The sequence below is a fragment of the Sus scrofa genome, chromosome 14 (genome assembly GCF_000003025.6).
Source record: "Sus scrofa isolate TJ Tabasco breed Duroc chromosome 14, Sscrofa11.1, whole genome shotgun sequence".
Lineage (NCBI taxonomy): Eukaryota > Metazoa > Chordata > Mammalia > Artiodactyla > Suidae > Sus > Sus scrofa.
In genome coordinates this window covers 122,849,608-122,865,787 of record NC_010456.5, presented here as the reverse complement: position 1 = coordinate 122,865,787, position 16,180 = coordinate 122,849,608, and the positions used below count along the sequence as shown (strand labels likewise).

The window sequence follows — 16,180 nt, the reverse complement described above, 5'->3', positions numbered from 1 at the left end:
TCTGGCGTAGGCCGGTGGCTACAGCTCCGATTGTAGCCTGGGAACCTCCATATGCCGCGGGAGCGGCCCAAGAAATAGCAACAACAACAACAACGACAACAAACAAGACAAAAAAAAAAAAAAAACTGAAATTCTGTACCCATTTAGCAGTAGCTCCCTCCAGCCCTTGACAACCACCAACCCACTTTCTATAAATGTAACTACTTTAGGTACATTATACAAACAGAAACATGGCATGTGTCTTTTGTGATTGGCTTATTTCATTTAGCATAGTGTTCTCAAAGTTCATCCATGTCATAGCATGTGTCAGAATTCCCTCGTTTTTAAGGCTATATAATATTCCACCATACACACACACCGCATTTTATCTGATCATCTGTTGATGGACACTTGGGTTGTTTCCATCTTTTAGTAGAGCAAATAATGCTGCCACAATCATGGGTATATAAATCTCTCTTCAAGATCGAGGCTTTCAATTCTCTTGGGTATATATCCAGAAGCGGAATTGCTCACCTGTATCTTTTCTTCCTTTTTTTTTTAATTCAGTGAATTTTAATATGTTTATAGGTACAACCATCCCACCCTAAAATCCCACCCCCCCAACCTGTCTCCTTGGGTAACCATAAGTTTTTCAAAGTCCGTGAGTCAGTTTCTGTTCTGTAAATTTTTTTATATTCCACATATAAGTGATAGCATATAATGTTTGTGTCTCACTGTCTGATTAACGTCACTTAGCATGATAATTTCTAAGTCCATCCATGTTGCTACAGTGCCATTATTTCATTCCTTTTAATGGCTGAGTATTATGACCTGTATCTTTCCTACTCCTATTACTTTCTAATTATTAACGATGTTAACATCATAGTTTTACATTTATATTCTGAAATTTGTATGAAGTGGGTGGAGTTGAGAGTCAGATATAGAGGAAGAGAAAGCTAAGTGGCTTCAGGAGACAACTGATACAAAGGGATCCCTTATATGAGTTATTGAGTTCCTTTTGTCTTTTGGCAGGGAGGAGTGTAATTTTATCTTTTTAAGACTCTAAAAATAAAGGCTGTGGAGCTTATCCCAGAAAAAAAATACCAATAGAAACATACACCCAAAAATACTGATATAGGGGAGTTCCCATCGTCGCTCAGTAGTTAACGAACCCAACTAGCATCCATGAGGATGCAGGTTCAATCCCTGGCCTCGCTCAGCGGGTTAAGGATCCAGCATTGCCGTGAGCTGTGGTGTAGGCCGCAGGCACAGCTCCGACCCCAAGTTGCTGTGGCTCTGGCATAGACTGGCGGCTACAGCTCTGATTCAACCCCTAGCCTGGGAACCTCCATATGCCACAGGTGTGGCCCTAAAAAGGCAAAAAAAAAAAAAAAAAAAAAAAAAAAAAAAATATATATATATATATATATATATATATATATAATTTCAGGATATTCACAAGCCTTTGAAGTCCATCCATAAACACTGTATCTTAAAGGCTGCAAACTCTGAAAGGCCCAAAATTGGATTTTAAAATTCTAATAAATGCTGAATACCAATAAAGACTGTCCAGACTAAAAAAAATCCACGAGATTTGAATCTTTTTTGTAAGTCATGAATTCAACATACCCTCAAGTCCACTATTAGCAGCTCTATAAGCATTTTTAGATCCCAAGTCATTGTTAGCTGTTGTTTGTCTTGGGCACAAGCCCCTAAACACAGTGCACTTACTGCTGACTGACTGAGGCTTGGGGTGGGGGTGGGGGGCAAATTTTAAAAAAATAGGTGAAACTTGGTGTAAAGACTGGTAGGTAGAACAAAGGATGGAATCTGACTCACAAAATCTGTCTCAAGTTTTCCCATTTCTTGCTTGTAGCTTCTCATTCTGTTGCTGTACATTCCTCGACTTTGGGGTGGAATCTCTCGGACTTCCAGGTCCATCTGTTCCAACTGGAAGGATGAGAGAAAAACATGATTTGTTTTAAACCGTATGCTTACTCTCCATGTGACCAGACATTCAGCACCGAGAGGACTGAATTCCAATTCCATTTTCGCATTTCACAACTTGAGGAATCAGGCCCAGGGAGCCAGCTGCCTGTGGTCAGATGAGCGCTAGGGCTACTTCTGTGCTCAATTTTTAAGGTCAACGAACAGGTACTGAGGGCTTGCCAAGTGACACATAGAGTGCCAAAGTGCTTACTTGGTCAAGAATTTTTTTTAAAGACAAAGGCATCAGTCCAAATGTCCTCAATAATAATGATTTTACAATCCATGGAGTATCCTATCATTCAACCCAACCTGGTCTGGTCTTCTGACCCCCGAACCATCAGAACTATGAGAAGATAAACCACATCGTTATTTCTACTATTAGTCTCCCAGCCCAGCCTAAGTCGTCTGGTGAAAGTTCTCCTGGAAAGTCTCTTCTGATTGGTAAAATCCCATGCCAATCAATCTGTGATCTTGGCCTTAGGCTTATACTTTATAAACATGTTGCTAGGGCATTAAATGGATACAGTAGCATGTTAAATTACACAAGCTCACTGAAATCCCAGCGAGGCACTTTCTAACACTGTCATGACATAACACTTTGGAAACAACACACGAGCAACACATGAGCAAAACCCGGAGGCCATACAGAAGGAGTATGATGGTGAAGAACGAGGCTTTCAAGTCAGATGCCTGGGTTCAGAGCGTAGGCTCCTCTGCTTACTAGTAACTCAATTTATTTTATTTTACTTTATAATGATTTTTATTGTTTCCAGACAATTATGAACAGGTTTCTTAACTTTTCCCATTTCTAAAAATAGTATGTCTTTTGTAGGGCAGCTGTAAAGAGTAAACAGGGTAATTCCCATAATGGGCTTAGAACAGTGCCTCTTACTTGGTAATCACTAGATTAATGCTAACAACAGTAGTCATGATTACTGATGATCAAGAAGAAATACAGCAAGTACGACCCAAGATATCACAGGTTGTTTAAGAAATAAAAACCAACAACTACAGATTGGCTCAGGCCATGTCTAATAAACCCACATCCAAAACTGTTGCCCTATATTTTGCTTTTTCAAGCATTCTCAAATTATTGCCATGAACACTATGCTTAGCACTAATAAAACTTATTTATCTAATGTTAGGGTCTGAGTAACAATAGTAGAACTCAGATAAACCAGAAAACTATGGTTCAATTCACAAACTTTAATTTTTATAATGAAAAAAAGTGACAGTTTTAACTAGCCTTGATGTAAAGCAGTAACCATTTAAATTACTGATGTGTCTCTGGAGTTCCCGTTGTGGCTCAGTGGTTAATGAATCCGACTAGGAGCCATGAGGTTGCGGGTTCGATCCCTGGCCTTGCTCAGTGGGTTAACGATCCGGTGTTGCTGTGAGCTGTGGTGTAGGTTGCAGACGTGGCTCGGATCCCACATTGCTGTGGCTCTGGTGTAGGCTGGCGGCTACAGCTCCGATTAGATCCCCAAACTAACATGTCTCAACATAAACATGATACCCCAATAAATTTGTGATTCAGCAAGGCAATTGTTTAAAGCACTTCTCCAAAATTATCATTTAGTACTTAGTTCTAATAAGGTTGAGTAGAATCATGCAGACAAATAACTGCAAAGTACATGTAAGTGAAAATCTGAGTGTTAACTACATTTCTGTTTCAGGCATTTTACAAGGACACTTAAAACTAATCAAAAGCAGGTAAGAAGAAAAAGAAGAAACAGACAACAAACACTTTAAATGAAACCAGAAATAAGGCTAGGATGTTTTGGTTCCATATTGTCACAACATTCACATGGCCAACGTCAAGTGGAAGACGGGCAGTGTCTAAGGGATTAATACAAATTGTTCAGCAGAAATATAACTAATCCTAGTAAGTAAAATCATAATGAAGTTTTTTCTCCCAGGGTCCACATCAAAAGGACAGTACCTAATGTAATGATCAGTGTCCTTAACGAGGATGTCATCAAAATTAAGTAAATCAGCTGCCTCGTCATTTTAAACAAAACGAAACACACATCTAAGACAAAACTCCTCACGTTAGTAACAACTGGAGGTGACTACAAGCGCCATGAGGATATAACTAGGTTTTATACTTCTTGGTACAGTAACACCTTGGTTATCCAGAAACCAGCTTCCTAACATCATAAAGTAAATCAATGTCCCCAAAAGAAGGCAACCAATGAGCCAAAACACAGATTTTGCTGGGAAAACAACAACAACAACAACAACAACAACAACAACAAACCCCAAAAACCCTGCAATTGAAAACTCAGCAGTATAAGAAGATATTCAAGGTCCAAAAAATTGATGGGGTATATTTATGGTAAGCCTGCCAACCAGAAGGAAGAGATGCCCTGAGTGGCAGCTATGGTGTATAAAAGACCAGTCTTTTCACTTGAAGGCCAGGAAGCATGAGAGAAACAGTTGATTATCAAAAGGAAAGAAAGGAAAGAGAAAACTATTGGAAGCAGGGGGGAGAACTTTCAAAAGGGAGGTAAACACGAGAAGTTGGGGAGTTAGGAGCGAAGCTGCCTCTGTGTAGACAGTGCCGTGGGAAGGAGACCTTACAGGGTGAGGGGAGCATCAGCGTTCTGACAGCTAGAGAAGAACCAGAGACAGGAAGAGTAGCAGCTCAGCACCTTGCTGCCTGAGCACGCGAAGACACAAAGGAAATGTGTGCAGTATAAGAAGAGCAACACCCAGCTATTTCTTCAGACCCACCCTGGGAGCAGCAGCCCCCCGGGTAAGGTCCTGTTAACAAATGTTACTCAGGCAAACAAGCTGGGGACATGCTGCCCCTCATAGTGCACCTCTTATCCTACTTAAGGGTCTAAGAAAGATTTATAGAAAAACAGTAACAGAAAAGACCTGGCCTCCAATTCTGCTTAAGCTATAGTTTCCCAAACTAATCTGAATAGGCAGTACCAGTCAAGAGAAACCACTTTGGGAAACTGCTCTAAGTATATCAGTTAGTTCGAAGGGAACACCAAGTAGTAGTACCTGTCAGTATTTAGAAAAGCAGCACACTCATTTAGGACCACAAGGCAGTAACAAAGTGAATCATACTTGCAATACCTGGCTTTAAAGCCAAAACCTAGGGAGTTCCCATTGCTGTGAGCTGTGGTGTAGGTCGCAGACATGGCTCAGATCTGGCATTGCTGTGATGAGACCCCTAGCCTGGAAACCTCCATGTGCCGCAGGTGCAGCTCAAAAAAAAAAAAAAAAGCCAAAAAATAAAACCAAAAAACGAGGACACAATACTTTTTGATATTTTTTGCTCCTTGACTTGTAAATTTATTTGTAGCAAAAATTACTGGATGAGCTAGAGCTCTAGGCTTAGCATACCTAAGTACAAATCCTTATTTCACCACTTACTGACAAGTTACTTAACCTTTCTAAGCCTCAGTTTCGCCATCCACAAAATGCAGGTAATGATGGTATTGAGTATCACTCCTCTGTGCGCCTCTCAGGCCTCTACTTGTCCTGCTGGGCATGTCAAGAATGCAGAGCCCTGACCACTCTTTTCCCAGGCAGGGAGCCATTGTGGGTAGGAAATAAATGCCTCTTGGGGACAAAGAAAAGGCTTGCTACAGGCTGCTAGAAAGCAGTATATTTGCCTGGCTCCACATTACTGTCCTCTGAGATAATGGGCTGTAAGTGTTGGCATTCTCCTAGGCAAACCTGTGTCAGCCCCATGGGAACTGGGGCTCTGAGAACTGGCACAAGCCTGCAGAAACTTGGGCAGCTGCTTTTGCTGTAATAAAAGCCTTTTGTCTCTGACCTAGGAATCTCTCATCTTCCATCAGCATCCATGAAACTGTGGCAAGCTCACCTGTGAGTGAGCAAATAAGGCAAATCTCCATTTTCAACAGTTTTTGACAATAGTACCTGTCTCACTTGGTTTTTAATTTTGTGAAAATCAGATACTATAAAGCAAGTAATATGCTTAACCCACTGTCTGATACCAGTATGCCTTTAACAAGTGTTAGCTACTTATCGCTATCACAAAAAGTATTATGAAGGAGTAAAATTGAAGGTGGACATTTAATGAATCACTTTTATTAAGAAAAATAAAATCCTGAGCTCCCGTCGTGGTGCAGCAGAAATGAATCCAACTAGGAACCATGAGGTTTTGGGTTTAATCCCTGGCCTTGCTTAGTGGGTTAAGGATCCAGCGTTGCCATGAGCTGTGGCTTAGGTCACAGACACGGCTCAGATCCTGTGTTGCTGTGACTGTGATGTAGGCTGGCAGCTGAAGCTCCGATTAGACCCCTAGTCTAGGAACCTCCATATGCCACAGGTGCGGCCCTAAAAAGACAAAAGGGAAAAAAAATAAAGAGAGAGAAGAAGAAAATTCCAAGAAGCTACTAATTATCTTCAATTTAAAAAGTGATGAGCATTTTTTCATATGCTTGTTGGCCATCTGTGTATCTTCTTTGGAGAAATGTTTACTCAGGTCTGTTGCCCATTTTACACTTGGGTTATTGGGTCTTTCTGCTCTTGAGTTGTATAAGTTGTTTGTGTATTTTAGAGATTAAGCCCTTGTCAGTTGCATCATTTGAAACTATTTTCTCCCATTCCATAGGTTGTAAATAAAAATCATTTAAAATAAATAGTGATGAATTCTGAATCATGAACTGCTAATCAATAATGTTTCCCATTTCTACAGTGTATAAAAGAGGCTTAGAGGAAGGCATCAGATTTAATAGCTCTGGTTGTGTTTTAAGATATATGACCAAGTTTGCACGTACCAGTTCTTTTGCTTCTTCAAGCTGTTTCTCCACATTCGCAACCATCTGCTTCTTCTCATCTGAAACAAACAATCATACCGAGGAATTGCTAAGGATATAAATAAATGTAATATTAATTATATAGCTTTTTTTTTCTTTCTGGTTAATCAGAGTAGAGAACTGCCATATCAGGCAAACGGCCACATCATTCTTTGGTGAGTTAGGAACTGATTCTAGGCTATTTGGAAGTACAGAATCCTATGGAGCACTGAATTATTAAGACTGCCATAACATTTTTTAAGAGAAATCAAAAATTGTTTTTAGAAGAGTCTGTATCAACAATAGCAGACTTGGTGGTGGCATGATGAATCTGCAAAGTCATGACTTTAACAAATTGGGAATAGTTGATTTATGAATACAATTGAAAAGTCGCATACAAAAACAAATTCCTAAAACTGGGCAAGATTTTATAACCCACTAAAAAATTGTGCTTTCATTAAGAGTTGGGTGTAATGGAAGAAATATTTGATGTCAGAACTACTGATTCTAAACCCAAAGCCACTATCTACTCACTGCTTATGGGATGCTGGATAAGAAAGAGCTTTTTTTTTTTTTTTTTTTTTGTGAGACTCAGTCTATACTCTCTAAAGTGGTAATCTAAAATATTTATTGGAGAGTTCCCTGGTGACCTAGCAATTAAGGATCCTACATTGTCATTGACGTGGTGCAGGTTCGACCCCTGGCCTGGGAACTTCTGCATGCTGCTGGCACGGCCAAAAAATAAATAAATAAAAGGCTATTAAAAACTGAATACAGAATAATATAGGGATGTGGGGAATGCTTATGATGTTAAACAGCAGCCCTAAAATACCTATGATTATTTTTTAGCTCAAATAAGCTGATGCAAGAGAAACTGCTTTTAATTTGGGAAGTGCTAAGTGTCTATATGTTTTTGCTTTTGTTTTTTTTTTCAAACTACCACAATTAAGTTATAACCCAACCGCATTCCCTTTTCTGGGAGAGATATGTTTTAGCAACAATTTCATAAAAAATTTCCCTACCCCTATTCTAAATCAATCAGCCCATTTATTTAGAGATAACACCAAGTTCTGTGCTATCTAAATTTATTGAACATTTATAATTTTGTCTGCCTAACACCCTCCTCTTCTCAGGCAATAACCCTCACTCTTTTGAGGCTCTCCTTTGCACCAAGGAGGTCAACAGGAGATGCTATTTCCTTCTATGACCCCACCTCTCTGATCACTGTGACTTGCCAAGGGATGGGCTTCTCTTCCTAGCTGGACTAATACTAACAGCTCAATCCCTCTGGCTGCATTGGTCTACAGGATGGGAGCAGAATGGGAATGTAAACTGGTACAACTACTATGAAGAACAGTATGGAGGTTCCTTAAAAAACTAAATATAGGACTACTATATGATCCAGCAATCGCACTCCTGGGCATGTATCTTCAGAAAATCATAATTCAAAAAAATACATGCACTCCAATGGTCACTGTAGCACTATTTACAATAGCCAAGACATGGAAGCAACCTAAATGCCCATCAACAGAGGAATAGGTAAAGAATATATACAATGGAATATTAGTAAGCCATAAACAAGGATAAAATAATGCAATTTGCAGCAACAGGGATAGACCTAGAGATTATCATACTGAGTGAAGTTAGACAAATATCATATGACATCTCTTAAATGTAGAATCTGATTTTAAAGTGATACATAAAAACTTACTTACAAAACAGAAATACACTTGCAAATTTCAAAATCAAACTTATGGTTACCAAAGGGGAAACATGGGGAGAGGGATAAATTAGTAGGAGTTTGGGATTAACATACACATACTACTATATATAAAATAGATAACTAACAAGGACCTATTGCATAGCACAGGGACCTCTCCTCAATATTCTGTAATAACCTACATGGGAAAGAATCTGAAAAAGAATGGATATATGTGTATATATATAACTGATTCACTTTGCTGTACACCTGAAACTAACATGACATTGTTGTAAGTCAATTATACTCCAATAAATTAAATTTAAAAAAAGATCCAAGCAGGCTAATCAAAGTCCTCAAGTAATAGGAAAGCCTTTTCCTTTTTTTGATAGCATTATAAGAACATGAGTCTATAAGCTGTTGGCATCCATTGTTCTAGTTACAAGGAGCAAGCCAGTTTGCAGTAGTTAAGAATGAAGCCTACATTTAGAAAGAAGCTAAGTAAAAATAAAAAATCATTATAAATATTAATAAAAAATTTAAAAAGCCCAAGTAGATAGATAGATAGATAATTACATAGATTTTGTTAGTTAATTAGTTTCTTGATCCAGGTAACTCAAGGTTTTACTTGACTTTACCATGGCTTTGGTTTCTTGAACCAACACATTTACTTTTCTCTATCTAAAGGTGACTTTCTATGACATAGAACCCAATGAATACCAACTGACTAAAAGACTAGAAGTCACGAAGCTTAAATGGGTACAACACCTGGCAGCTGACTAACTTTTCAGAAGGATAGTTAACACCATGTGGGGACTCTTGTATCATAAGATATTATTTTACTAGAACAAAAATTAGGTCCTGCACCCCTTCCCTCTGATTTCTCCTGCCAAAAACTAGGGGGGTTAGCTGTCACATAAGGTGTTCTGTGTGTACTCTAAGTAGTTCTTCCTAAGAAAAATGCACATTTAGAATGAAAATTCAGTTTTATTTTCTCTCTTTGAAAATTTAAGCCTACATATAGCCAGATTAAAAATTGAGTATACGATCCCAAATTTATTTGCTTCTGGCACATGTCAACCCATCTAACTTTTCCACAATTTATAATAGAACCACACTGTATTTTTGCAATAGAGGAAAATATGAAATAAGACAAGCCCATCTTGGACCAAGAGCATTTACAAATTAGAAGGAATATCTTGGTTTTTGTTGTTGTTGTTGTTTTTAAGACACTCAGCTGTTAAGAAAATCCATGCCATGGACCTCTAAGACAAACATGTACCAGTTTTTCTCATTACCAAATAAAACAAGGAAAGAAGCCTCCCTTGACCGGTCCTCCCCTTTGCTATTAATCTCTCTCCTTCTAACCACAGTCACCGTTTCCTTCCTCATCTCCCCATTTCCTCCCTCTAATCTCACTCCCATTCCCACTATTCCACTGAAATGACTCTCACTTACAAAGACTAATGGCCTTCCCTTTGCCCAAACTCATGGACACTCTTTGGCCGAATTTTTACTTAATCTTGTGGCATCTGACACTCGACTCCTCCCATCTTTTCAGTTTCTCCTTTCCTGGCTTCCAGGACACCCTGACTCTGTGATTCTCCTTAACACTCACTTCTGCCTCAGTGTCCTCTACTGGGCATCCTCTTTCCCAGCCTATCCTTAACTGTCAGTGTTTTTCAAAGTTCAGTCCTTGCTTTTCTTCTCTTAGGACTAATGTCTACGTCCCCACACAATTTCATCCAATCCCATTTTTTTAACATATTTATTGTCCCAAACCTTTACTGCTAATCTTGATATATTTCCAGGACTTCAGACCTTTAATCTCAATACTTTTGCCCATCTCCACTGTGACTAATTGGCAAGCTGCTAGTCAAAATTCTCTTTAGAAGTCACTGCCTCTTTGACTCTTTTTCTACCCCAACAGAAGAGTTAACTACTCTCTCTTACAGAAACTGCCTAGAGTCCTTACCTAATCCTCATGATTTATCTTTCACTCTTACTGGTCTGATTTATCCTCCAGCTTGGAGGCTCATGGCTTTTTTCCTTTTCTTTCCTTTTTTTTTTTTTTTTTTTTTTTCCTTTCTTTCTTTCTTTTCTTTTACTGGCTGCACTCACGGCATGTGGAAGTTCCCAGGCCAGGAACTGAACCTGTATCACAACAGTAACTAGAACCAAAGCAATGACAACACCCGATCCTTAACCCATTGAGCCACCAGGGAACTTCAGGAACCATGTCTTACGCCTAAAATTTAGCAGTGAGCCTGGTATATGAGTTCTTGAAAATGATGGTAAATTGAATAAATAATACAGATAAGTGCAGTAATTTACAAAAGAGTCTACGCTACCAACCACCCAGGTTTCCCTTTCTCCATGCCTGATTTAATCTTCCTAAAATGTGGCTCTGATTGAATCAATTGAGCCCAGAAGTATTTCTCCCTCCCTCCCTTCTTTCTTTTTCCTGCTCTAAGCCTTTGTTTGAGCTACCATTTAGGGTTGGTAGAATATAACAGAATTACAGGACTGATTCTGGCTAACTTAAGCCAAAAAGGGGAATTTTTTTTTTTTTTTTTAGAATAATATGGGTGGCTCATAGCATCAATGAAAAAAATGAGTTTCCAACCTCAGGAAGGACAGTATGCAGGGTGGCTCAGGGTCTCAAGGGAGCAGGAACTCACTGACATTCTCTGTAAAAGGGGAATCAAAATTCAAATTCCTTACAAAAATTCACTGAATGTCCTCACTTGGGTAAGGTGTTCACCTCTTGACCTGGACAGGGCATGGCAGTCTGTCAGGTCCACCAAGACTAGGTTTTGGTAGTTTCTCAATGGAAAGTTGAGGTGCTGCTATCAGAAGATAGTATGGAAGATTCTGGGCTGTCCAAAACAAGAGATGACCACTGCACCCCTTATGGCAACTCTTTTAATATACTCTTTTCCCATTTTTGTCTCCTAAAGCCCAATATCTTCCAGGTGATCTTCTGGGACATGATGTTATCTCCTCTGAATTCCTAGACCTCTGTGTCCTGCTCTAGCATCCCCAATGGTCATTAGAAATTGGTTTTTGTAGTTTTTCCTTAAGTCTCATTTCCAGATCCTTGAAGGAAAGGACCGTTCTTGACACATCTTTGCCCTAATTCTGTATTTAGCACTAAAAGCTGTACATGGTAGGTGCTTACTAAGTGAATCAATTGTTCTTAGCTCAGCAACATATTTGTTAGAGAAACTGAGAAAAAGAAAAGTTGCATCAGTGAGTACCAGGGTAAATCTTCCCACTTAGAATGGCAAGTCTCCCTTTATGAAGGAAATAATGTTAAAACAAGACCATTCTTGGAGTTCCCATTGTGGCTCATAGGGTTGAGAACCCGATTAGCATCCACGAGGATGTGGGTTCGACCCCTGGCCTCACTCAGTGGGTTAAGGATATGGCATTGCCGCAAGCTGTGGCACAGGTCATGGATGTGGCTCGGATCTGGTATTGCTGTGGCTGTGGTGTAGGCTGGCAGCTATGGCTCCAATTTGACCCCTGCCTGGGAACATCCATATGCTCTGGGTGTGGCCCTAAAAAGACAACAAACAAAAAACAAAATAAAGCCATTCTAGAATGATCCCTATGATAAAGGACTAGAGTTAGAAATATCAATATGAACTCAACTTTAACTTACTATAATTACAGATGGTTTCGTATACAAATTTTTATCAATATGTGTATATACATGAGTTAACATACACACATTTTCCTCACTCTGTCAGCTGGTAGAGTCCAGGACCAATAATTACCCCAGTAGCAATTACCACACTTAATATCCAGATTTTGGTTTCTAAAACCATTTTTCAAAAAAAGGAAACTGGGCACCCTGGAGAAATGGCTGATGATTCTAGGACTGGCATAAAAAAAAATACAAGAAGATCCTGGAGTATCTTATCAGAAAGAAAGAAAGTGCTAAAAGGGGGGAAAAAACAACCCACAATGATGGGGACATACCAAAAGGATACAAAAGCCAACTGAAAGGACGTCCAGTGGTTAAAGCTAGAATAATCTGAGCAACATAACAGAGTAGTATTGGAATATAACACAAAATAATATCATGAGCCCATGGATATAAATGACTAAGTCACTGGAGGAGCACAGACAAATCTATCCTGTATAGAAGAATTCCAAATAATTTACACAGACACTAAGCCTTCAATGAGGTAGAGCAAGACTTCCTACTCCTTAAGTGTGGGCTATGCATATGCTTTCCCTCCAAATAGTATGGAAAAGGGGGAAAGCATAACTTTACAGTGAAGAAACCTGACAAATACTATCTTAAGCAGGTGATCAAACTTAACATCAGGAATGATAAGTTATCTTAGAGTGTCTACTTTTGATATGATGGATGAAAATGTGCTCTACTTCTGCGATCTTCCTCTCAAAAACCTGTAACTCCAGTCTGATGAAGAAAAAAAAAAAAGGGTTCTACTAATAACACAAAGTCTGAGGAGCTGAGTCCTGAATAGCCCTACAAGCTGTTGTCTTCACCAGTAACAATAACATCACTAGTAGTTAATTTCTCATGCACTTTCCTTGGGGGAAAGATTTTGTGCTGCTGTGCACTTTACGTGGTTTATTTCACTTGACTTTTTACAACACTGTAAACTTGTACAACTTCCGCACCTGTAAAGTATCCCCTAGCACAGATTTTCTAGGTGGAGAGGCAGACTTAGAGAGGCCAGGCAATTTGCCTGAAACTGCATATCTAGTAAGTAGCAGATCTGGAATTCTAAACACATTTGATGTCATGTGTGAATTGTAACCAATCTGCCATAATGCATCTGTTGGTATTTTTGACTGTAACTACCAAATGATACACTTCACAACAGACTGTTTATCTCTCTGTAGATGGTGAGGTAAGCAACTACGTGCAAAAGAACATTTTGTTCAAGATCCTTCAGGAAGCCTGTGTGGAATCTCTGCACCTATAAGTATCACCCCACTTAGGAGTCATCATCAGAGGAAAAGGAACTTCATAATTAGTAATAGTGATGGTTTCCACTCATCCATCTTCCTGACTTTACCACTGAATATAATCATCACAATCAAATTTCAAATACAGTGCCATAAGAATATTACTTAAGAGGGAGTGATCAACCTCATTAATCCAGTTACTAAAATTAGTTAAAACGCAAACATTTTAGTCCAAGAGCAAAGCATTTTTATTGTTTAAAACATGTCACAGGGAATTCCCTTTGTGGTGCAGTGGAAAATGAATTCAACTAGAATCCATGAGGATGCCGGTTCGATCCCTGGCCTTGCTCAGTGGGTTGGGGATCTGGCATTGCAGTGAGCTACTATATAGGTCAAAGACATGGCTTGGATCCCACATGCTGTGGCTGTGTTGTAGGCTGGTAGCTGCAGCTCCAATTCAACTCCTAGCCTGGGAACTTCCATATGCCTCGGTGTGGGCCTAAAAAGCAAAAACAAACAAACAGACAAAAAAACATGTCAGAGTAATGAAATTACTTTGTTAAAGCTTTTAAAATAGTCAGTTCTTTTATATTTTCTTTGAAAGTAACACTTCAATAAATTGTGAATGAAAAACAGAGAGTGAAGTTAATTGTATTTAATCCTACTCACTCTACTTCAATTTCAATAAGTTAATATTTGGGGAATAAACTGCTTTGGCTGAAAAATTTGCTTCAATTTTTACCTTCTTTTTTTTTTTTTTTTTTTTTTTTTGTCTTTTTGTCTTTTTAGGGCTGCACCTGCAGCATATGGAGGTTCCCAGGCTAGGGGTCCAATTAGAGCTACAGCTGCTGGCCACAGCCACAGCCACAGCCACTCAGGATCCGAGCCATGCCTGTGACCTATACCACAGCTCATGGCAATGCCAGACCCTCCACCCGCTGATTGAGGCCAGGGATCGAACCCGCAATCTCATGGTCGGGTATGTTGACCACTGAGCCACTATGGGAACTCCCAATTTTTATCTTCTTAACTCAAGTAAATTCTGGGTCAACCACCAATGATGCTCTGAAGAAGAGATTATAATTACTTTTAATAATACTGTTTTTGCCATGGATGTCTATATTATTTTCTGTTAGTATATGTGTGTGTATTATATATATATACAATTAATACATATATCTGAGGTTCATAACTACATAGATGTATTTTAAATCTTTTTCTATTTATCAATTAGAAACATTATAAAGTAAGCAAATGCAAGTAATTATTAAGGGGGAAACCACAACATTTTTAAGTATTAGCATTTAATTATTCAAGTCAGTAAGCATTTTTCCAGTGCCAGCTATACAGTCTTCTTTCAACTCTCATGTAGCTGCTGTCTTTGAGCTTTACATTATACTGTAGCTAAAGAGAGTCAAGGCCTTTATTTTTAAGGTTCTTAATCCAAAGGTTTCCTTCTCTGTGCTAAGAATGGTTACATTAAAATATAAAGGCTGTTACAACTTTGCACCCAGGAATGACTTTGTTACTTTATAAAACAGCATCCCAATACAAAAACTATTAGCCCAAACAAACCAACAAAAATATGTCTACTGCTAAAACTATTATAATTAAAAACAAGCAAAAATCCCATGGAAACCACAAGTCCTGATATTCTGAGGCTCTGGGATCCAAGTCAAAGGAAGCAGTCTCCAAGAACAATGACAACAAAAATCAAGATGATCTTGGGCAGTGGAGACAAGCAGAACTGAAGAGAAGAGGCCAGGTGGTGTATCATCAAGTGAGGAGGCCATCAGCCACTTTCGCCACAAAAATCTCCGAGGCGCAGAGCTCGGTGGTATAGGCTACCTTGAGTCTCTTCTCTTGTTCCCTCACTCGAACTCATAAACCTCCTTAAGACATCATCCTCCATCTCCTCCAGAACTAACTGAGACTTCAGGAGATGAGAGGGGTGTAAGTTCAGGGATCCTGGTTTCAAGCAAATATCCCTATTAACAGAAAATAGGTGGGGGGAAGAAAAACAAAGAAATAAAGGAAGAAAATTATTTATAAACACATAAATTTGGGGGCGGGGAATAGGGAAAGGGAAGAGGAATGACAACTTAGGTCCACGAGAAATTATTGCAGGCATCAAGGATTGACTAACAAGGTGGGACAATGAAGTTTCCCACCAGTTCACAGATGAATGAGCACTCCTTTTCCAACATATTACACACCAGAGAACTAAGGCAGGGCCAAGTCTAGATGGTCCAATTTCCCTAACAAAACTGAGCCCCAAAGTAACAATGTTAACTGCAACTAAATGCTCAAATTAAATCTGTATTTAGAGAAGAGTAAATCCTAAAACAATGCCCTTCAGACAAAAATCACACAATATCATACTTAAGTATCTGCTCATTCACTTAAACATTTTCCTGAGCCCTTCTAAGTAAATGCCAAGGAAATCAAACATAGCTCCCACCTCCACATAGCTGACAGTCAGCATTGCGAATAAGATGTGTTAAAACACAAAACCAAACCAAACCAAAACTCTTCTGCATGAGAGTTGTGGAATTTTAAAAGTGAAAAAAAAATCATTCTGTATCAAGTTTTACAATGGGTTACAGATCCTCAAGAAGGATGAGAAATAATAAATGGGGTTGGAGGTACGAAAAACGCTAATGATTATAGCAGCTCACATCAAGAAAGGACTTTACATATGTAAAGTCATTTAACCTACACAACAACCCTATGAGAGACATACAATTCCCCCCATTTTACCAAGAAGGAAAGCTGAGAG

General features: G+C 39.0%; 1 protein-coding gene across 1 annotated transcript in view; it reads right to left on the bottom strand.

Moving 5' to 3' along the window:
* The window catches only part of VTI1A (vesicle transport through interaction with t-SNAREs 1A), a 368,842-nt gene that overhangs the window by 351,781 nt on the left and 881 nt on the right, over window positions 1-16,180 (bottom strand). Inside the window, 2 exon segments of the mRNA XM_013983738.2 lie at window positions 1,819-1,929; window positions 6,735-6,793. Coding sequence (XP_013839192.2) covers window positions 1,819-1,929; window positions 6,735-6,793 — 170 coding nt within the window.